The sequence below is a fragment of the Callionymus lyra genome, chromosome 3, assembly GCF_982586985.1.
Source record: "Callionymus lyra chromosome 3, fCalLyr1.hap1.1, whole genome shotgun sequence".
Lineage (NCBI taxonomy): Eukaryota > Metazoa > Chordata > Actinopteri > Syngnathiformes > Callionymidae > Callionymus > Callionymus lyra.
The window spans coordinates 1,943,640-1,968,372 of NC_141820.1; the positions used below are offsets into that span (position 1 = coordinate 1,943,640).

Genomic DNA, 24,733 nt, shown 5'->3' on the forward strand with positions numbered 1-24,733 from the left:
AAAACGAACCAAAAAAAGTTTTAAATTAAATTTGATATTCTATTGAATATGTTTTCGATTGAATAATAGATCAAATCTACCTCGATTGATGACGAGCGACGTCCTGTTTAAGAGAGAATACTGTATATTGATGAACTTCTGATGTAACATCCGGTCAGTGACTCCAGGGCAGAAAAGAACATCGAGTTTAAGAATGAAACTATTACTGAGAAACACAAAGATGAATGTATATCCAGCAATATTTTAGCACCATGATTCTCAGAGTCTGAGTCATGAAGACAGATGTTATCTTCCATACGAACCCAATTCAATTCCTTTGTTCAAATTAAAAAAACAAATTAATAAAAAAAAAGGCAAAAACATGTGATGTTCTGCACCAGTTAATCCAGCTGTAGATGGATTACTAGAACTTTCACAAGCAGCCAATACCTCACGTGTAAAAAAAAAAAAATCTTAATGTAACGATTTGTATAGTTTCCTCTCCAGTGATCACGATCATGTTGAACAGGTTCTCATCTCTGAAGACTCCAGTGGATCCAGAGAGTCTTCACTTGCTTCGCTCTCATGGAACCACGACGGTCCGGAAGTTCCTGGAAATGGTCAACACTCCCTTCGTGGGTCAGAGAAGCGACAAATAAACACTGGTGTGAAAGAGACGACAAAGATGCTTCTTCCATTAAAACAAAAGTTGTTTATTTTATCTTTGCCTTCTCTGTATAACCTTTATTATAATAAGACACTTTTCTGCTTGTACATTGCTCCCTTGAACTAATGGCAACAACTGTTGGTGGGAATGTAAGTTGGGGCAGACAGAACTTGGATACATACCAATATGCATACATGTGCGTAATATGGTGGTTCCGTTAATAAAACCATAGGTGCGAGAACAGTACGAACCACCGCAGGTACCTGGGTAACGCTTAAAACAAAAGTACAATCCTTTGAATAGTTTCTCAAATACACTAGCGACGCTTCATAATGGGTACATACAAATGGCGTTGACGGCGGGATGAAGGACCGAGCGACTTGTCCGAGTAGAAACCAGCAGATAAGATGCACGTTTTGTGTGCGTTCATGCTCAGAGTCGTCCTAAGAAATAAATATACTTTTAAAAATCACGCTCCTGCTTAAGAATTGATGTATAAATTACACACGAAACATCGACTTCATTTGGAGGACGAAGTGTAGACAGATTAGTAAAATTGTCTCGGTAAAATCAAGAGTACTTTCAACCTCAGAACCCGACCCCGACCCGTTTACAACGGACTAAAAAATAAATGCACAAATGCCAAACACGTACACACAACGGGCACGCACATCCAGAAGCGCCTCTCACGCCACACACACACACGCACACACACCGACGATCCTGTGGTCAGTGAACAAACAAACCCCAACTTACAGCAGTGACAGAAAGGAACGCGGATCCACGTCAGAGATTCTTATGACTTTTGTGTCTCGTGTTTGCGACTGTAGTTGCTACACACACACACACACACACACACACACACACACACACACACACACACACACACACACACACACCCACCATGGTTCGCCCCGATCACAGTCCTTCGCACGCCACGGGTCAGAGAAGTCCGTGCACACTTTTGTTTGCTAGTCCGTGGTGCGACAGCCGGCACGTGGTGACATGACAGACGTCACGGCGTCTCTGGGCCCAGACAGAGTAACCGGCATGTTCAGACGGAAAGAAAGAACGGATAGAACCCATGTTTGTCAGGAGTGTTGATCACTTGTTCTTCTTCAGGAGTCAAGACGCTGATCTGTGTTTGTGGGACAGTGGTTATATGTTCTATACATTTCCTTTCCTCTTCCTCAACGAGTCGTGATTCGTACAAACACAAAACAACCGCTCGAGACGGTCGCCGCGAAATCATGCTGAGGGTAAACAATACTGTTAAATATCTTGTTTTATTTATTCTTAGTGTGCAGAAGGTTAGCAGGTCGGGAGGACACTACAAGAACAGCAATAAAAACATCACACCATCTGCACGAGCGCTTTCAACTCTCCGTGATGCCGAGCACGTGGGCGGGGCTGGGGGGGCCGGGCGGGGGGGCAAAATGGTGTCAGCCCAGATGTAAAAATGGTATCAGCCCAGATTCGCCAAAAGAAAACTTCCCGTCACACCAGACGTGAGAAAAAGTGACGCACGACCGAATACCACGAGTGCCAAAATGCGGTAGAAACACGCCACGACATGAATATAAAAGTCCGGAGACCCTCGGGTCGACTCCCCCTCGATGGCGTCTAAAACGTTACATTGTGCTTCTATATGCAAATATAATGGTCGCCAGTGAAACTACGTGCACCTAAACAACAGAACCACATGCCTCTTAAACTTTAGGTGTTGATTAGTATCCAATTGAAAAACAAGGCGGAACAAACGGGGAAATTTACAACGGACGGTCGATGGTGTGCCGGGGGGGCAAAGAAAACTCATCCCAGGGACACTGAACTAAGCACTAATGGTTTTCGGATGCAAACATGAAACGAAGCCGATAAGATACTAAAAGGATTAAAAGGGCGCTGCTGGGTCGACGGTGGGTTTTATCTAAAATGTTCCATATCATCATTTACTTTCTATTTTTGGGGGAGGGCCAGTTGCCGCGCTTCTCCCCGCGGTTACCGCCGAAATTCGCGGGCCCCCCGGGACCACCGCCGGGTGGGCCCCGGTGACCTCTTCCACCTCCGCCACCACCAGTGTTGACCCTGCGATTCTGACGCTCCATGCCCGGGCGTTGGCTCGAGAAGCTTCTCTTGTTAGCAAAGGGCTCTTTTCCCGCCATCTCCCGCTCCACCAGGACCCCCCCGGCTCCTCCGCCTCCTCCCCGGCCCACGTGGTGGTGGTGGTGGGTCGAGTAGGACTTTCCTCCGCCTTCGCGATCTCGGAATTCTGTGAAGTCGCTGCTCTCGGACGCCGTCTCCCACTCCTCGTTGGCCTGGTCAGAGTTCTGATTGTTGAAGTCCGGTGACTTTGCTCCGTGGTTCTGGTGGTGGTGCTGTGGGTGGGTGGGCCCGTTGTTGCCGGGGTTGTAGTTGTGATGGTGGTGACTGTTGGCGTTGCCCAGATGCCCGCCGCCACTGTTGCTGTTGGTGGTCGTTAACCCGGTGTTGTGGTTTGCGTTCGGAGCGTTTCCCATGAGGGGGGGCGGGACCGGGGCTCCGTTAATGTCCTGAACTGAATTTAAAGGAGAGGAGGGTCTTCCCCCACCTATGACGCCGACTCCACCGTTGATGCGTGCGGCGTTCTCGCGCTCCTTCAAGCGACGGAAGCGCGGGGGCTTGTCCTGCTGATGCTGAGACCGTCCATGGCGGCGCCTCCTGGGGGGGCGCTCAAATCCACCCGGAGGGAACCCACGCGGAGCCGAGTTGGGCCCACCGGGCATGGACGGAGGATTGACTTGGGCAGTCACCGGTTCTCCATTTTCAGCGGGCACTACGTTAGCAGGAGGCAAAGACGGCTGCGGGGGTGTCGAGCTTTGACTGTGACTTCCGTCCGTCGCCTTTTCCTTCTTCTCTCCGACATGACGACTCAAGTCCTTGGGGCTGGAGGTCTGCGCCACAGGCTGCTGCTGCTGCTGCTGCTGCTGCTTCCGGTGCGAGTTCGGTGGCTTGGAAGGAGCTCCTTGTGGAATAGAATTGGGTGGAGTTCTGTGTGCGCTGCCTGGACCTCCATGTCCACTACTTCTGTAGGGATTCCCACTCCCTCCTCCCATTCCTCCTCCCATTCCTCCCCCTCCCCCTCTACCCCTCCTGGAGGGCACCCCTCTCGGAGTGAACACCCGAGCATGTGGAACTCTTGGCTGCGAGGAGGACATGTTGCCGCTCACGTTGGCATTTTCCGTTCCGTTTTTCTTCTTAGCTTTCTGGTGGTCTTCCTTGTCTGAAGGAACGCTGGCTCCGCTCTCGCTGCCGGTTTCCGAGCCCCTCTCCCTCCGTCTCTTGGGGATCTCCTCGTACTCGGAGCCCTCGCTGCGAGTTTCACTGCGGTTTCTGGCTCTGGCCGGGTTGTGTTGGGACCGATCCATGCCGGGTCGCCCGCTGGCTCCCTCGGCCTTGACGTCCTGGTGAACGCCGGGCGCGGCAGACGAGCGATAATCTCGTCCACTCCTTCCAGCCACACGGCCTCTGCCGGCGGCGCTCGGTCCGGCACTGGCCGCGAAGGTTCCCCGATAACCTCGCCCACGCCCGTAGAACTCTCCGCCTCTCCCACGGCTGCCTCTGGCTCCCTTAGCAGGGAGACCATGATGAAGGTTTCCCCCTCTTTCAAAAGAGCGCTCGGTATCCTTTCTGGAAGCAGGTCCTGGTGTGGTCTCGTCTTTGGGCCCTCTGCCTCCACCAGCGAGCTGGTTCCGATCCCTCGCGCCGCTCTTGGGTTTGCCCATCGCTTCCTCTTTACCCGTCGCCGCTGCTGAGTGCTGAGCGGACGAGACCTCCTGCTTGGTGGCAGCAGACTGGTTACCATCTTGCTCTTTATCTTTAGCGTAACCATGGTTCAGTTTTTCTCCTGCGTCGACCTCTCCGTCTCTCTTGGTCTCCTTTTGAGCAGGCCTCTTGATGGGACCGGCCCGCTTGTTGGCGTTGCCTCCTCCGGCCGGGTGGGGTGGCTTGTTTTCAGAAGGTGTGACAGAGGAGTCATCGCCGCCGCGAGGGTTGTTAGCCCTCCTGCCATGAGAAGAACCTCCACCTGGCCTTGGACCCCAGGTGGTCTCGGTTTTGTGCTCCCTTCCACCTCTTTGGTTGGACTTTGGATGGGTGTGATGGTGCTGTTGAGCCTGGGCATGACCGCCATGTTGGTTGTTGCCGGGCGTGTACAGCTTCTCGTGCTTCATATTAGCGGCGCCGCTGCCTCTTTCCCCGCGAGCGACTTCTGCTCCTCTGTGAGGCGGAAGATTTGAGGCGACCTTTCCTTCTTCTCGGGCTGAGGAGGAGGACGTGGAGGAGCAGGAGGATGAGAGAGAGGGTTGTTGAAGAGGGGGCGACGAATCACTTTTCCTCACAGCAGCCTCAGCGACCCTCTCGCGGTTGCTCTCGGGCTTGTGGTGCACGTTGAAGTGCGAGATCTGCGGGTGATGACCGTGAGGGTGATGGTGAGGATTTCCCTCGGCAGGTGGTACCTCAGAGCGACCGTTGCGATCGTAGTGAGGGTGCGACGCTCCCCAACCCTGGCCCTGTTGGTGCCCTCTGGGGGGACCTTCGTCCTGATGGGTGAAGGTATGAGGGGGGTTACCCCTTTCACTTGCCCTCTGCTGCTGGTGGGGGGGCATTCTTGCACCTTGATCCGAGAAGTTGCTGTAATTTCCTCGCCCGGTGATGTATTGATGGGGCTGATGGCCGCTTCCCTGCCCTGGACCCGGAGCACTAACAGGCGGCGGGGTCTGGTTGGCTGGCCCAGGACTGGAGGTGGGCTGCTGGAGGGACCCCAAACTGCCGTCTCTCATACGGTGCGGTGGAGTGTCACTCCTGAGGAAGGAAGCAAAATCAGCATCAACGTGGAAGTTACTTCTTAATAGACTGATAACTTAATAGACTGATAACTTAATAGAAAAAAATTTAGACTGCTAATTCAGATGTAGGTATGTTATATTTTTGCATTTGTTGTTGTACTTGTAAGAGTTTGAAATCCTCTTTAACACGTGCCATTGCAGGAGTAATAACATGTATCTACAGTGAAATTTGTTGTAAATTGTATTTAGATCAGAAGGAATCAGCAGTGAACTGCAAAGATGACATCAGCACACACGTGAAGAAAAAAAGAATATGTCGATTCTAAAACTTTCTCCGCACCTCGGCCCTCTTGAAACATCGTCTTCTTCGAGGGGTTGTTTCTGCCTCAGCGGCGACGTCAGACTGCGGCCTTCAGCCGATCCAGGAAACGCTTCAGAACCCCAAGCGAGCTTCGGATCCATCGGTGGCGTCCCGTGGGGCGGGTGTGCCGGGTGTTGTTGCTGCCGGTCGAAGGGATCCGAACCAGAACCTCCCGAGTCGGATCGTTCTCGCCCCATTAGACCTGGAGGGACGGGAATGTTCACATGAGTTGTGGCCCTTGAACACGAGTCATTAGATGGTACAAGAGTGTAGTCTCTTACCGGACGGGTGCATCCCGGCGGAATAGTAATCCATCGGTGGAGGGCGACCTTGCATCATGCGAGGGTCCATGTAGGACATCATGACCCACCGTGGGTCAAAATTCATAGGTAAAGGTGGCGGACGCACCATATTGCCGGGCTGGTACATGGGTCCTCCTTGCTTGGGCCCCGGCTGGCCTGTGGAGCCCGGTGAGGGACCTTGAGGAGGTTGAGAGGAGAGCTGGCTCTGGGTTGCCTGGCTGTGCTGCTGCTGCTGCCACTGCTGCTGCTGCTTCAGAAGCTGCTCCTGGAAGTCACATTGAAGCGTGTCAGACATCGTGTTTAAAACATTAACACCACAAACGTCTTCACCTGCTGCTGCCTCTGGAAACGAGGAGGAAGAGACTTCTGGTACTTTGAGTAACCTGGGCCCGGGGGTCCCCCGGCCTGACGACCCGTCCCACCGCTTCCAATGTTCTCCATCTTAACGTGCTCGGCTCCGCGGTCGCCTACAGCAGGTGCACGGAGTTGAGGAGGAGCATCTTCCTTCTTTTCTCCCGTCAGAAGAGGCTCCGGTGCCTGCAGCGGCGCCGCCACCACAGTCTGTGGGCACGTCTGGGCATCTGCGACCAAACGGGGATCAAGTTACTGAGCTTCAATTATATTGTAAATGAGAGAGAGTTAGGAAAAATCCCGATGCCATGTAAGAGTCGCATAGAATTATATCAGTACCATTTCCTTGTCAAATGACGATCAAAGTTAATTAATTTTTACAATAGAGATTCTTATTCAAATATTTAAAAAAAATATATTTTTTAGAAGATTCCTTTTGCAATTTGTTGCAATGAGCATGTCAAACGTTGAATGTTTTTTCTACAAAACACTAAACAATTTCCCGAAGGAGACCTCCTGAGGGATCAATAAAGTTTTACCTTACCTTACCTTACAAAGTTAAACAAGTCTAATGGTTCAAAGCAAGCATTTGAAATGTTTAATTCAACTGTTCAATATTCTGATGACACCGATATACGTGTTTAATTACATTATTATGAACCAATATTGTTTGAATCTACGGAAGACCTACCTGTTGTTGAGTCGTAGCTGCTGTTGCTACTTGCTCGCGGTCTGTCGGCGACAGCCGTGACGGGTCCGGACGGCACCGCCAGCAGCGGAGGCTCGTCTGGGTCCACACATGGCGACGCCGGTTGACTGTTGTTGGGGGACGACGCTGAAGCGGACAAAGACGGACTCGGACTCCCGGCGGTGGCGGCCGTAGAGTTCCCATCCAGGCTGGGGGTTTTACTGCCGCCGCCCTGCTGCTGCTGCTTCTCGTCCAGGCGCTTCAGCTTCTCGGCGCAGGCGGCGCGGCGCTCCTCCTCCATCCTGCGCTCCTCCTCCTCGCGGCGGCGGCGGGCGCGCTCCACCGCCGCAGAGATTTCCGTGGAGGACTGTTTTCTACGCTGACGCCATGTCTCGTCTTCGTCCTCCCCTTGACCGCCGTGGCCCAGCAGGCCGGGCTGCGGCGGCGGCGTCGCTCCTTTGGTCGTCGGCGGGCCTTGTTTCGCGGAGGCTTGGTTCTGACCCAGGTGATGAGAGCGCTCCTGGATTTAAAAAGGAAGTAACTTGAGTGAAGACAGAAGCAGCCACGTTCACGGGCGGCTCGTCCAGCCGCGTACCTGCTGAGCTGACGGTCCTCCATCGTCGCTCCATCCTTGCTTCCCCACAGGAGTCTCGGGCTTGTCGTTGACGACAGTGGAAGGATCTTGACAGGCATCAGCGCCGCTGTCAGAGGCCTGTGAGTGAGCGGTCGCTGCCGAGGTATCCTGAGACCTCTGCTGCTCGCTAAAAAAAAAGAATGAAAATAGAATTTGAACGAACAATCTCTAGATGACTTCAAGTGGACATGTTTGGTTTTTCTTATTTCACATACAGAGAGTCACTTTTGCCTTCCGCTTTTTCCTCTTCTCCGTCTTCCTCCCCTTCATCGTCGCTGAACTTTAGCTTGGCAGAATAATCGATCTCCTCCTGAGCACCTGTTGGTTCAAAACCCTTGTTGCGTTAAACGTGTTTGGGCGAGAAGCACAATCACTGCATATCAACGGTTCAGTGAATGGAAATAAAAACACAGAGAAAACTAAAGTAACCAAATCAAAACAACCAGAGTTTTATTTTTTGTTTGAACTTAAGTATTTATTTATAGAGAGGTTAAATTTGTGTGCATTTAATTCATTTGTATTTTAAATGGTAACATTTTTTTTTGTTTATTTAATATTCCAATTATTCCCAATAGAAATGTATTTATTTATTTAATCAATTATTTAAAAAGGGAAAAAAAAAACGAATTTACAAATGACTGAATTCAATTATTGCTTTTATGCTTAAACACCAACATTCCATTCAATACATTTCAACATGACTCAAATAAGAACGTCCATGTTTACCTGCCCAGCCCTCGTCTCCATCCTGATCCAGCTCGTCCAGTTCCTTCAGGTCATCCTGCTTCAGGATGGAAGGTCTCTTCACCACCTCTCCACCTGGGTCTCGGTGGGGACCTTGTTGGCGGCCTTCAGGGCCACCTTGACCACGAGAGAATCTTGGGGGGAAAAAGAATATGATTTTGGTTAAAACGGAAACAAACCTTCGATTGTAACTTGATTTCTACCTCGGAGTAGGCCCTTCTCCAGGTGCCGGGTACCTGTAGGGGCCCTGAGGACCATACGGTGCCGGGAAGGACAGAAATGGAGGATACATCTAGAAAAAACATGTTGGTTTCATCAACTGTGATGACGCAAGATTAGAGGTCACACGTTTCTTAAGACTCGACTTACGAATGGAGGCATGATCCCTCTGTATTGGGGGTATCCTGGCCCAACAGGAGGCTGAGGCAAGGGCAGGGCAGGGCTTCCTGCAGGAGGGTTCCTAGGTGGTCCGTGGCACTGAGGCACAACCCCAGCCGGGCCTTCCAACAGGAGAGCCCCACCACTTCCACCCTCCGCTGCCCCCTCCCCAGAGAGGGTGGGTGCCATGGCTCGGCCCCCACCATCTCGCCAACTTGTAACGTCTGAAAACCAGAGGAAATCCATTTGTACACCATAGTATTGTCCACTTTAGATCCGGCCAAAATACTTTACAAAATACAAACATGCAGGTCACAGGTGCAGTGAACATGAAAACTAAAATGGACCCATAACTGTGGGAGTAGAACCCAATGTAATAAAATAGTCATTGTTAGTAGTACGAGTAAAAGAGTGTCACAGTATCACCCTCGTAAAAAGCCCCAGCTACAGACCAGACAGTAGGAAATCTCATGCAACGACCGACAAAGCATCAAAGTCACACATTGTTCAGTCTTTCAAAGACGGCCCCGCAGCAGAAATCACTCACTTTGGGGGCGGAGGCTTGGTCCTGGCCCATACCACTGATCTGCAGTGGCCTGTTCTTTGCCAGCTTTGTCCTGGTCGCCAGCCGCCTGCAGGGTGGGAAATTCCTCTCGAGAGAATGGCAACGGTAGGTTTGATACCTTTCCACCTGCAGAACATTCACAGTTCAACTGACATTCTTGACCTATAAAGTTTATACTTTATGGAATATTGTTTTGATTCTTTAAGTTCTTTGTGACCCTGCGCTATAAAAATACAAATTACTTACATTCATTTGTTCACATGAACCAATACTATCCTGAGTGTTTGGCCGTCATTGTCATTATTAGATTGTACTGTGTTTTTGTATACGATTGTGTTTTTGCTTCATTTGCATGTGATGTATTATGTAAACCGTCTGCATCTTTGTTGAGAACTACAGACAGAAAGTAACATTGTGCGAAATCTGGTGCAGCATCTTTTTAATGGAACTGAACATTGTCCTTTTAAATAAACTGAAATTGAAATTGATGCGGGCGCCATCGAGTGCGCTTTCAAGCTAACAGGCATTTTATGTGGCTATTCTGCAAGTGTTGACAAATTCATATCAATCAGATGATAAAATAACTCGTAGAACAGTATTGGAGCTTCTTAACAACACCAAAGACTCACCATCCCCTGGTGTTCCATGTGTAACACTGGCCTGAGCCCAGGACCTTGTTCCTGCGGCCTGGGTTGAAACTGGGGTCAGAACCTGATAAAGAATGAGCCACGCAACGTCAACACCAGGAGAACGAACGAGGAAACAAACGACAAATCGTTCGTCTTACTGTGGCCGCTGGCACCTCTGAAACTGGTGGGGTTTTCGTGCGATTCGGGACAGGTGTCTGTGAAGCCACAGGCGGCTGCGGTTCCTGCGGCGGTGCTGACAATGCATCGGTACTAGAACACAGAAGAGTCAACAATGACTACAACATCCAGCTGGTGAAGACGACGCAACAGCGCGAGCCTTGTTCTCTCTGGGCGGCAACATTATCATTAATATACATTACATGTTGAAACCAACACCTCATAAATGCTACAACATTTTATCTATCTATCTATATATATATATATAGCTATTTATATTTATTTTAATCATTTAGCAGATGGTGTTCCACCAAGATTTTCAAATTGACAATTGTACTTTTTTTAAATTTTCACTGCAGTAGGTTGACTTAAAAGAAAAGCTTGGAAAGGAAGAAATTAAGTGGACGTTGCTTTTTGACGTGATCCCTTCACGATGTAATCTTCAGGATCCCCTGCAACACGACAGGGATCGGCTTCTTCATTTAAAGATCCATTTAACGTTCCACGTCCAATCTGAAGTCCCTCACAGCCACAAGATGGTTTTGATACATCGAAGCCAACACAGTTAATAGTCCCATAAAATATATTGTTCAGGAAAAACCCACTGAAGAGGTTGCTTTTTCAGTATAATTGTATCTCAAGCTAAAATGTAGTCGTTTGAAAAAGGTTTTATTCTTCATAAGGTATTTTTATTTACTCTTTTTTTGTCATCAATTCTTCCTCCTGTGCGACTTTTTTTCCACCGATAATAAATCCGTTCTCCTTGCTTTTGAGGAGAGAAAAGGCTCGTTGAAGGGCCACAAACATTCAGAGATGTGTCGAGGACGCGAGAGGTGATGAAGCGACAGATCTCAGGACGGTTAAAGCTCTTCGAACGCCTGTTGCCACCTTTACCTCTTTGGGTCTCCCGTTTCCTGTTTGCTTGCCCATCCTGTGCCGTCTTTGGGAACGAGCGAGACGTTGGGGTCGTTGCCTTTGTTTTCCGCCTTCAGACTTGGCAGGTTGGCAGGAGGTGGCATACGCCGCGCTGAGGCAACTTTACCGAGAGACTGCAAGCCATGGCGGGGGGGAACTGGCGAAGAGAGAGACAAGGGTCATTGGAGGCGACAGAACCACTGGAACATGACACCGATTCCAAGTGCTGAGAAACACGATGACAGGCCACTTTCATCACTTAATAAGCAATTACTCTGCAGCTCTAGAAGCTTCTTCCCTAGACCCAGAGAAAACATCAACAATGGCTAGAACCATTAAAAAAAACACTTATTATGGTTAAGTCTTGATTCGAGATGATCAATGGATCGTGGAATCGCTCTGCAGGGGAATTCTCTGCCGAGGAAAGAGACAGCTGCTTGGACCCAACAGGAAGCCTCTGAATAAAACATGAACTTGGGGGACCGGGAGCAGGAGCCGGGTCGAGTCCACAAGCGAGCCTCTGTACCAGGTCCGACCCAGCCGACCCACCTGCGATTGTGATGGAGTAACAGTTCAAGTGAGTGTGTACTGCTCGAACAAAAACATAATTGACCCGACCACATCTGAGCTGCATGTTATTCTTGTGAAAACTACATTAAAGAAGGTAGCAGTCGCACGAGCTACCTTCAGTTGACCACAGTTTCCTGCACACACACATTTCTTCATCACAAGAACTTGCCAGGTTCCAAACACGTTCTAAACCACATCATTAAAAACAACACAAGAAAGAGAAGAAGAGTGAAATACTCACCAACAGGCTTTTGTGTTTCAAGGCTCTTTCCTTTGTAGGTATCAAACAAGTTGAGGGACGCATACTTGGTTTTGCCTTCCTTCCCCTTTGCAGTTTGCCCAGAGCGCTCTGACATTGCGCTGTCCGCTCATTGAGTATGGTGAGCCCTGAGACTGAGGAGAGACCACAGTAACGTTACAATCTTCATTGAGTATGGTGAGCCCTGAGACTGAGGAGAGACCACAGTAACGTTACAATCTTCATTGAGTATGGTGAGCCCTGAGACTGAGGAGAGACCACAGTAACGTTACAATCTTCATTGAGTATGGTGAGCCCTGAGACTGAGGAGAGACCACAGTAACGTTACAATCTTCATTGAGTATGGTGAGCCCTGAGACTGAGGAGAGACCACAGTAACGTTACAATCTTCATTGAGTATGGTGAGCCCTGAGACTGAGGAGAGACCACAGTAACGTTACAATCTTCATTGAGTATGGTGAGCCCTGAGACTGAGGAGAGACCACAGTAACATTACAATCTTCATTGAGTATGGTGAGCCCTGAGACTGAGAGACCACAGTAACGTTACAATCTTCATTGAGTATGGTGAGCCCTGAGACTGAGGAGAGACCACAGTAACATTACAATCTTCATTGAGTATGGTGAGCCCTGAGACTGAGAGACCACAGTAACATTACAATCTTCATTGAGTATGGTGAGCCCTGAGACTGAGGAGAGACCACAGTAACATTACAATCTTCATTGAGTATGGTGAGCCCTGAGACTGAGGAGAGACCACAGTAACGTTACAATCTTCATTGAGTATGGTGAGCCCTGAGACTGAGAGACCACAGTAACGTTACAATCTTCATTGAGTATGGTGAGCCCTGAGACTGAGAGGCCACAGTAACGTTACAATCTTCATTGAGTATGGTGAGCCCTGAGACTGAGGAGAGACCACAGTAACGTTACAATCTTCATTGAGTATGGTGAGCCCTGAGACTGAGAGGCCACAGTAACGTTACAATCTTCATTGAGTATGGTGAGCCCTGAGACTGAGAGGCCACAGTAACGTTACAATCTTCATTGAGTATGGTGAGCCCTGAGACTGAGGAGAGACCACAGTAACGTTACAATCTTCATTGAGTATGGTGAGCCCTGAGACTGAGGAGAGGCCACAGTAACGTTACAATCTTCATTGAGTATGGTGAGCCCTGAGACTGAGGAGAGACCACAGTAACGTTACAATCTTCATTGAGTATGGTGAGCCCTGAGACTGAGGAGAGGCCACAGTAACGTTACAATCTTCATTGAGTATGGTGAGCCCTGAGACTGAGGAGAGACCACAGTAACGTTACAATCTTCATTGAGTATGGTGAGCCCTGAGACTGAGGAGAGACCACAGTAACGTTACAATCTTTCAATGAGTATGGTGAGCCCTGAGACTGAGGAGAGACCACAGTAACGTTACAATCTTCATTGAGTATGGTGAGCCCTGAGACTGAGGAGAGACCACAGTAACGTTACAATCTTCATTGAGTATGGTGAGCCCTGAGACTGAGGAGAGACCACAGTAACGTTACAATCTTCATTAAGTATGGTGAGCCCTGAGACTGAGGAGAGACCACAGTAACGTTACAATCTTTCAATGATGGAACACAATTATTGGAGCTTGTGTGCATCGAGTGGATCTCAAGTGTTTGTCTTTAACCACACAATCCACGAGGCTGCACAAGTGCATTTAGTTAGCTCGGCAATATCAACATGTCTCCCTGTGAAATCAAAACACCCCCTTCATTGTCCATGTAAAGTATCTCATCGAAACAGAGAAACCATGTTTTGTAGATAGAATAGAAGTAAAGACCGGATTCCATATTCAATTTGTTTTCAGAATTAAGAACTAAAACAACAACGTCATATACAGCATAATATACATAACGTTACATCTACATTGCTTTACGGTTACTACTTTATGGAAGTCTTGATATATGCATTATTGATAGTAGTATGTTTATGTACGGCTTCAAACGTTCAAATCATTTATAGAACACTTCAGATCATAACAGTAATAATGATACATAGTTAATGAGATAAATGACTACCAACTGAATATCTTATACATAACAAGACACTTTTAAATGCGTTATTCGCATTACTGAAGAATCATGAGCAGCATCAGCTAAAGAAACACAAAACATTTACGTGTCTTCATGTTAAATATTCCAACCCTTGACCTACTGTGTATAAATATATTATAAGTTCCATAACCACGTTGTAAAAACCCCATTTACCTGGTTAAAGATGTGTATATAAAAGTCAGAGTTTGAAGAACTATCCTCTTCACAAGAATAATGCAAACGCCTTCAAGATGAGATATTTAAAATCAACTTCAGCCATAGTCTTTATTGTCATCCAGGAAGTCTTTATGACATTTCTAAGGACATCACAACCTAAATGAAGACTTAACTGTGACAGGTCATCAAAGATGGTGTTAGAGCAACTTTCAACCTCAAGTTTGAATCTTAGTTTGTGATCACAGACGGTCTATCACTGTCACGACGTACAACTTACTGTACACAGTGACTTTGAACTCTTTATTCTATAGATATGTTGTTACCAGGTAACTAACAAGGTCTCAAATCAAAATAAGGAAACATTGAAAGTGTTCTGATGCATCTTCATTAAAACCTTAGTCCAGATAAACATGGTCTTGAACCCTCATGATACGCCACGCGTTCAACTCAAGGCAGTACCTTTGTTTCTATGGCAACAGATCATCCATGTCATCCCACACCACCTTCAGTTGATGCCTTCACTGGCTCTAGGACAGCCGTTCTATTGCAAACACACACCTGACATCCCTTACAATGAAGTCAGGTGATCGACACCTGCGTACCTCCAAAGTAAAAGCAAAAGTGTCGCCAAAAACCATCCGATGTCACGTGTACGACAGACGTGAATCTTCAGCCCCAACCGAGTTCTCCTCTCTACGATGATATGGTTACACTTTATGAAGAAGTAAACATTACAGGACCAGCAATAATAGTATTCATGTCACATTTCATCTTAGCAACACAAACAAAACACGCTAAAAAGGGTTCTTCACTTTTTGTGACACCAACAACAATGAGAAACCATGTAGACAAGAATAGAACAACTAACCCCTGATCACTGCACCAAACAAATACATGACTTTACGTAAAAATAATCATTTCACCTGAGCAGCACCATACGTCACCTGGGAGGCAGCGTTTCTACTGTGCAACCTCCTAGTGATACGGAACTTTCTCTTAAATCAATCCAACCAATAGAACACATGAAGAGACACAAGCCAAAAACTGGACTAAAGAGTAAATTGAGATTTTATCATCATCAGTTTAAATACTCTGTGCATGTAAACACAAAGTCAATGTTACTCATCATTTCCATGGGTTCTTATAGACTTGAGAAATAACACACTAGGAAACATCTCAAGGGCTCCTCAGCACATCTGAGAAACCTTGAATAGCATCAGTTGCATGTAAGGTTATCATAGTCGCGGATGTACGTTTGTATTTTTGTCCAAAGCGCATGCGTCACCATAAACAATCCCACGGTCAAATCAAACCCCAGTGGTCTAATGCAACGACATGTCGTTTCCCGCTAGGACATCTTAAAAGAGAGGTTTCAACATCATTCATGGTACGACAAGAAGAGAAGCTCAAATTTAAACAGGAATCCCTTTGTTAATATTACATTCCAGACTCTGCTGAAGCGAAAATCCTGCCTTCAAGGACAGCATCACACTACGAACTTGAAAAGAACCGTTTCTCTTTGAAACACCTATATTTAAAACACTTCTTGAGCTTGTTTTAGTGGACCTTGAGGGCGGCTCAACTACCAGCCTCTTATTTTGGATGATACGTTCAAGTGTGTGAGGCAAAGAATAAATTAAAGTATTCTGTTGGCCCTTATTGACCCTTTGACAATTCAATAACATGCAGGACATAAATAATAAACACTGACTAAACCATTTGTTGACCAGACTTTAAAGACCAGTCTATAAGGAGCGAACTTCATTAACAGGAAATATACATCCAATATTAGGTAAGTAAGTAATTCATTTATATTTATATAGCGCTTTTTCAGACCAGGGTCACAAAGTGCCTAAACAATCAAAACAATACCCAATAAAATATATACATAAAAAGGTCAAGATAACACTGAGAACAACTCAAGAGTCCCAGAAAATCAGGGAAAAGCCTGAAGAAATAAAAATGCCTTGAGATGTTTTTTGAAGGAGTCTCTAGACTCCATCAAGTGCAGAGAGATGAAGATCACTCCAAAGCTAGTAGTCTTCTTTTTGGAAGCTATGTTAGCATTCACCCTAAACATACTGTTCATTAACACTGGAGAACTTTGAATAAATAATTCAATTTAATTTCCAAGCATTTAAAGGCCAAATAACGCGGTGGTTCGTTGAGTTCGACACATGAATGTATAGAAGATGAATTTGGTAAATACTGATCTTGAACACGAGGCCAAAATAGATTTTATTGGACAGTATTGACGTAGGATCGTGACAGAAGCTGTGAGGTGGTAACTATCTGAGCAGTCTGAAGGAGATCTGCTGGAAATGTGCAAGTAAACAGAAAAATGTTTCTTGTTTTGACGACAAAAGCAGGAAAGACTGGATCCAGAGCCACGAGATTAGAGAATGAGGTCGAGGGTATATACATGTCGGGATTAACAACAACCTTCTGCAGCAGCAGCATCACAAGAGCGGCCTTCAAGCTAACAAACCCCGAGTCACCGGCACCGGTTCAAGCCCTCGAGGTCCTCGGTTCTGGAGCCGGACGAGAGAGTCGTTGATGCAGGAGGCGGCGGCGCAGGGCCCGGTGGACATGTTTCATAATATCAGCCACAATATCTCGACTCTCGGCTCGGACGCGCGCACACGCACCACCGACAGCTCCACGTACTTTATGAATCACAGAAAGACGAGGAAAGTCACCGCAAATAAACATACTTTATAAGAAGAAGAACAAAACAAAATGGCGGTGAAGATGTGGCACAGTGTGTCAACCTGCGCTAACGTTAGCAAACCTCGCACACACCACCAAACCCACGATTAAAGATGCATTTCTCGTTTGTGTTCTTCGTTCACTTCACTCTAAACACGACCTCAGTGGGTTTTTGAAAACAAAACCGCTCAAGAAATATGTGTAAATGTGACAGAAACACGATAATCCCCTCGCTTAGCAATGCTAACGGCTAGGCTAACTAGCATCAACAAGCAACAAATAAAGCCCGTGTTTGGGCGATTTTCCGAACCCAGCACGACGTGCGTGGAGTTTACAGTGTAAACAAACATAGTCGCCGAGTGGGTCTTATTTTAAATAAGCGGTGAACATCGTCCACTAACCTGGATTTGTCCCGAGGTGTGTGTGGGGGGTTGTTGTAGCGCAGAGTGAGGTTAGCAATGCTAGCAAAGTGACCGAGCTAAGCTAACACAAACAGCCTAATCTCTCGGAACCAAACACCGCGACAATCGGAACCACGAACGGATCTTACTTGCACTCCTTTTATTTCCCAGAAAAGAAAGCAAACGGGAAAGAAAAGCGTCACGCTGGGCTCGATCCGTCACCTAAAGAGCCGTCTGCGGCTTCTGAGTGACTTCCAGCGATGGAAGCCGTTTGGTACCGGATCGTAATGTGTTCAGTGGCGGCGACGCGAAGCACACCGTGGGCTGGACCGAGGATGCTGGAGGCGTCAGTGCAGTCACAACATTATTCAGTCACAACATCACAACATTATTCAGTCACAACATTATTCAGTCACAACATTATTCAGTCACAACATTATTCAGTCACAACATCACAACATTATTCAGTCACAACATTATTCAGTCACAACATCACAACATTATTCAGTCACAACATTATTCAGTCACAACATCACAACATTATTCAGTCACAACATTATTCAGTCACAACATCACAACATTATTCAGTCACAACATTATTCAGTCACAACATCACAACATTATTCAGTCACAACATCACAACACGATCCAGTCACAACATAACAACATTATTCAGTCACAACATCACAACATTATTCAGTCACAACATTATTCAGTCACAACATCACAACATTATTCAGTCACAACATCACAACATTATTCAGTCACAACATCACAACATTATTCAGTCACAACATCACAACATTATTCAGTCACAACATCACAACATTATTCAGTCACAACATCACAACATTATTCAGTCACAACATCACAACATTATTCAGTCACATCATTATTCAGTCACAACATCACAACATTATTCAGTCACAACATTATTCAGTCACAACATCACAACATGATCCAGTCACAACATCACAACATTATTCAGTCACAACATTATTCAGTCACAACATCACAACATTATTCAGTCACAACATCACAACATTATTCAGTCACAACATTATTCAGTCACAACATCACAACATGATCCAGTCACAACATCACAACATTATTCAGTCACAACATTATTCAGTCACAACATCACAACATTATTCAGTCACAACATCACAACATTATTCAGTCACAACATTATTCAGTCACAACATCACAACATTATTCAGTCACAACATCACAACATTATTCAGTCACAACATCACAACATTATTCAGTCACAACATTATTCAGTCACAACATCACAACATTATTCAGTCACAACATTATTCAGTCACAACATCACAACATTATTCAGTCACAACATTATTCAGTCACAACATCACAACATTATTCAGTCACAACATCACAACATGATCCAGTCACAACATAACAACATTATTCAGTCACAACATCACAACATTATTCAGTCACAACATTATTCAGTCACAACATCACAACATTATTCAGTCACAACATCACAACATTATTCAGTCACAACATCACAACATTATTCAGTCACAACATCACAACATTATTCAGTCACAACATTATTCAGTCACAACATCACAACATTATTCAGTCACAACATCACAACATGATCCAGTCACAACATCACAACATTATTCAGTCACAACATTATTCAGTCACAACATCACAACATTATTCAGTCACAACATCACAACATTATTCAGTCACAACATTATTCAGTCACAACATCACAACATGATCCAGTCACAACATCACAACATTATTCAGTCACAACATTATTCAGTCACAACATCACAACATTATTCAGTCACAACATCACAACATTATTCAGTCACAACATTATTCAGTCACAACATCACAACATTATTCAGTCACAACATCACAACATTATTCAGTCACAACATCACAACATTATTCAGTCACAACATTATTCAGTCACAACATCACAACATTATTCAGTCACAACATCACAACATTATTCAGTCACAACATCACAACATGATCCAGTCACAACATCACAACATTATTCAGTCACAACATCACAACATTATTCAGTCACAACATTATTCAGTCACAACATCACAACATTATTCAGTCACAACATTATTCAGTCACAACATCACAACATTATTCAGTCACAACATCACAACATGATCCAGTCACAACATCACAACATTATTCAGTCACAACATCACAACATTATTCAGTCACAACATTATTCAGTCACAACATTATTCAGTCACAACATTATTCAGTCACAACATCACAACATTATTCAGTCACAACATTATTCAGTCACAACATCACAACATTATTCAGTCACAACATCACAACATGATCCAGTCACAACATCACAACATTATTCAGTCACAACATTATTCAGTCACAACATTTTTCAGTCACAACATCACAACATGATCCAGTCACAACATCACAACATTATTCAGTCACAACATCACAACATTATTCAGTCACAACATCACAACATTATTCAGTCACAACATTATTCAGTCACAACATCACAACATTATTCAGTCACAACATCACAACATTATTCAGTCACAACATCACAACATTATTCAGTCACAACATCACAACATTATTCAGTCACAACATTATTCAGTCACAACATCACAACATTATTCAGTCACAACATCACAACATTATTCAGTCACAACATTATTCAGTCACAACATCACAACATTATTCAGTCACAACATTATTCAGTCACAACATCACAACATTATTCAGTCACAACATCACAACATGATCCAGTCACAACATCACAACATTATTCAGTCACAACATCACAACATTATTCAGTCACAACATTATTCAGTCACAACATTATTCAGTCACAACATCACAACATTATTCAGTCACAACATTATTCAGTCACAACATCACAACATTATTCAGTCACAACATTATTCAGTCACAACATCACAACATTATTCAGTCACAACATCACAACATTATTCAGTCACAACATTATTCAGTCACAACATTATTCAGTCACAACATCACAACATTATTCAGTCACAACATTATTCAGTCACAACATCACAACATTATTCAGTCACAACATTATTCAGTCACAACATTATTCAGTCACAACATTATTCAGTCACAACATTATTCAGTCACAACATGATCCAGTCACAACATCACAACATTATTCAGTCACAACATTATTCAGTCACAACATTATTCAGTCACAACATTATTCAGTCACAACATCACAACATGATCCAGTCACAACATCACAACATTATTCAGTCACAACATTATTCAGTCACAACATCACAACATTATTCAGTCACAACATTATTCAGTCACAACATCACAACATTATTCAGTCACAACATTATTCAGTCACAACATCACAACATTATTCAGTCACAACATCACAACATTATTCAGTCACAACATTATTCAGTCACAACATCACAACATTATTCAGTCACAACATTATTCAGTCACAACATCACAACATTATTCAGTCACAACATCACAACATGATCCAGTCACAACATAACAACATTATTCAGTCACAACATCACAACATTATTCAGTCACAACATTATTCAGTCACAACATCACAACATTATTCAGTCACAACATCACAACATTATTCAGTCACAACATCACAACATTATTCAGTCACAACATCACAACATTATTCAGTCACAACATTATTCAGTCACAACATCACAACATTATTCAGTCACAACATTATTCAGTCACAACATCACAACATGATCCAGTCACAACATCACAACATTATTCAGTCACAACATTATTCAGTCACAACATCACAACATTATTCAGTCACAACATCACAACATTATTCAGTCACAACATTATTCAGTCACAACATCACAACATGATCCAGTCACAACATCACAACATTATTCAGTCACAACATTATTCAGTCACAACATCACAACATTATTCAGTCACAACATCACAACATTATTCAGTCACAACATTATTCAGTCACAACATCACAACATTATTCAGTCACAACATCACAACATTATTCAGTCACAACATCACAACATTATTCAGTCACAACATTATTCAGTCACAACATCACAACATTATTCAGTCACAACATCACAACATTATTCAGTCACAACATTATTCAGTCACAACATCACAACATTATTCAGTCACAACATTATTCAGTCACAACATCACAACATTATTCAGTCACAACATCACAACATGATCCAGTCACAACATAACAACATTATTCAGTCACAACATCACAACATTATTCAGTCACAACATTATTCAGTCACAACATCACAACATTATTCAGTCACAACATCACAACATTATTCAGTCACAACATCACAACATTATTCAGTCACAACATCACAACATTATTCAGTCACAACATCACAACATTATTCAGTCACAACATTATTCAGTCACAACATCACAACATTATTCAGTCACAACATTATTCAGTCACAACATCACAACATGATCCAGTCACAACATCACAACATTATTCAGTCACAACATTATTCAGTCACAACATCACAACATTATTCAGTCACAACATTATTCAGTCACAACATCACAACATGATCCAGTCACAACATCACAACATTATTCAGTCACAACATTATTCAGTCACAACATCACAACATGATCCAGTCACAACATCACAACATTATTCAGTCACAACATTATTCAGTCACAACATCACAACATTATTCAGTCACAACATCACAACATTATTCAGTCACAACATTATTCAGTCACAACATCACAACATTATTCAGTCACAACATCACAACATTATTCAGTCACAACATCACAACATTATTCAGTCACAACATTATTCAGTCACAACATCACAACATTATTCAGTCACAACATCACAACATTATTCAGTCACAACATCACAACATGATCCAGTCACAACATCACAACATTATTCAGTCACAACATCACAACATTATTCAGTCACAACATCACAACATTATTCAGTCACAACATTATTCAGTCACAACATCACAACATTATTCAGTCACAACATTATTCAGTCACAACATCACAACATTATTCAGTCACAACATCACAACATGATCCAGTCACAACATCACAACATTATTCAGTCACAACATCACAACATTATTCAGTCACAACATTATTCAGTCACAACATTATTCAGTCACAACATCACAACATTATTCAGTCACAACATTATTCAGTCACAACATCACAACATTATTCAGTCACAACATTATTCAGTCACAACATCACAACATTATTCAGTCACAACATCACAACATGATCCAGTCACAACATCACAACATTATTCAGTCACAACATTATTCAGTCACAACATCACAACATTTTTCAGTCACAACATCACAACATGATCCAGTCACAACATCACAACATTATTCAGTCACAACATCACAACATTATTCAGTCACAACATCACAACATTATTCAGTCACAACATTATTCAGTCACAACATCACAACATTATTCAGTCACAACATCACAACATTATTCAGTCACAACATCACAACATTATTCAGTCACAACATTATTCAGTCACAACATCACAACATTATTCAGTCACAACATCACAACATTATTCAGTCACAACATTATTCAGTCACAACATCACAACATTATTCAGTCACAACATTATTCAGTCACAACATCACAACATTATTCAGTCACAACATCACAACATGATCCAGTCACAACATCACAACATTATTCAGTCACAACATCACAACATTATTCAGTCACAACATTATTCAGTCACAACATTATTCAGTCACAACATCACAACATTATTCAGTCACAACATTATTCAGTCACAACATCACAACATTATTCAGTCACAACATTATTCAGTCACAACATCACAACATTATTCAGTCACAACATCACAACATTATTCAGTCACAACATTATTCAGTCACAACATTATTCAGTCACAACATCACAACATTATTCAGTCACAACATTATTCAGTCACAACATCACAACATTATTCAGTCACAACATCACAACATTATTCAGTCACAACATCACAACATTATTCAGTCACAACATTATTCAGTCACAACATTATTCAGTCACAACATCACAACATTATTCAGTCACAACATTATTCAGTCACAACATTACAACATTATTCAGTCACAACATTATTCAGTCACAACATCACAACATTATTCAGTCACAACATCACAACATTATTCAGTCACAACTGTATTCAGTCACAACATCACAACATTATTCAGTCACAACATCACAACATTATTCAGTCACAACATTATTCAGTCACAACATCACAACATTATTCAGTCACAACATTATTCAGTCACAACATCACAACATTATTCAGTCACAACATCACAACATTATTCAGTCACAACATCACAACATTATTCAGTCACAACATCACAACATTATTCAGTCACAACATCACAACATTATTCAGTCACAACATCACAACATTATTCAGTCACAACATTATTCAGTCACAACATCACAACATTATTCAGTCACAACATTATTCAGTCACAACATCACAACATTATTCAGTCACAACATTATTCAGTCACAACATCACAACATTATTCAGTCACAACATTATTCAGTCACAACATCACAACATTATTCAGTCACAACATTATTCAGTCACAACATCACAACATTATTCAGTCACAACATCACAACATTATTCAGTCACAACATCACAACATTATTCAGTCACAACATCACAACATTATTCAGTCACAACATTATTCAGTCACAACATCACAACATTATTCAGTCACAACATCACAACATTATTCAGTCACAACATTATTCAGTCACAACATCACAACATTATTCAGTCACAACATCACAACATTATTCAGTCACAACATTATTCAGTCACAACATCACAACATTATTCAGTCACAACATTATTCAGTCACAACATTACAACATTATTCAGTCACAACATTATTCAGTCACAACATCACAACATTATTCAGTCACAACATCACAACATTTTTCAGTCACAACATCACAACATGATCCAGTCACAACATCACAACATTATTCAGTCACAACATCACAACATTATTCAGTCACAACATTATTCAGTCACAACATCACAACATTATTCAGTCACAACATTATTCAGTCACAACATTATTCAGTCACAACATCACAACATTATTCAGTCACAACATCACAACATTATTCAGTCACAACATCACAACATTTTTCAGTCACAACATCACAACATTATCCAGTCACAACATCA

At 43.5% G+C, this 24,733-nt stretch overlaps 1 protein-coding gene across 1 annotated transcript; it reads right to left on the reverse strand.

Moving 5' to 3' along the window:
• Window positions 1-668: 668 nt before the first annotated feature.
• Window positions 669-17,705, reverse strand: prrc2a (proline-rich coiled-coil 2A). Its single transcript, XM_087786146.1, has 16 exons — window positions 17,556-17,705; window positions 12,025-12,176; window positions 11,193-11,370; window positions 10,280-10,391; window positions 10,122-10,203; window positions 9,475-9,618; window positions 8,919-9,151; window positions 8,753-8,841; window positions 8,532-8,683; window positions 8,021-8,123; window positions 7,767-7,932; window positions 7,175-7,691; window positions 6,463-6,713; window positions 6,112-6,397; window positions 5,810-6,032; window positions 669-5,485 (listed from the first exon to the last, which is right to left on the reverse strand). Exons 2-16 carry the CDS (start codon window positions 12,137-12,139, stop codon window positions 2,596-2,598), a joined length of 5,541 nt encoding a protein of 1,846 aa, XP_087642272.1. The 5' UTR covers window positions 12,140-12,176; window positions 17,556-17,705; the 3' UTR covers window positions 669-2,595.
• Between the last annotated feature and the right edge of the window lie 7,028 nt (window positions 17,706-24,733).

Coding starts and splice junctions, on each gene's coding strand:
- prrc2a (XM_087786146.1), bottom strand. CDS start 12,139: ATGTCAGAGCGCTCTGGGCAAACTGCAAAGGGGAAGGAAGGCAAAACC. Junction 8,684..8,752: donor GGAGAAGGGCCTACTCCGAG/GTAGAAATCAAG, acceptor TTTCCCCCCAAG/ATTCTCTCGTGGTCAAGGTG. Junction 7,692..7,766: donor GAGGACCGTCAGCTCAGCAG/GTACGCGGCTGG, acceptor TTTTAAATCCAG/GAGCGCTCTCATCACCTGGG.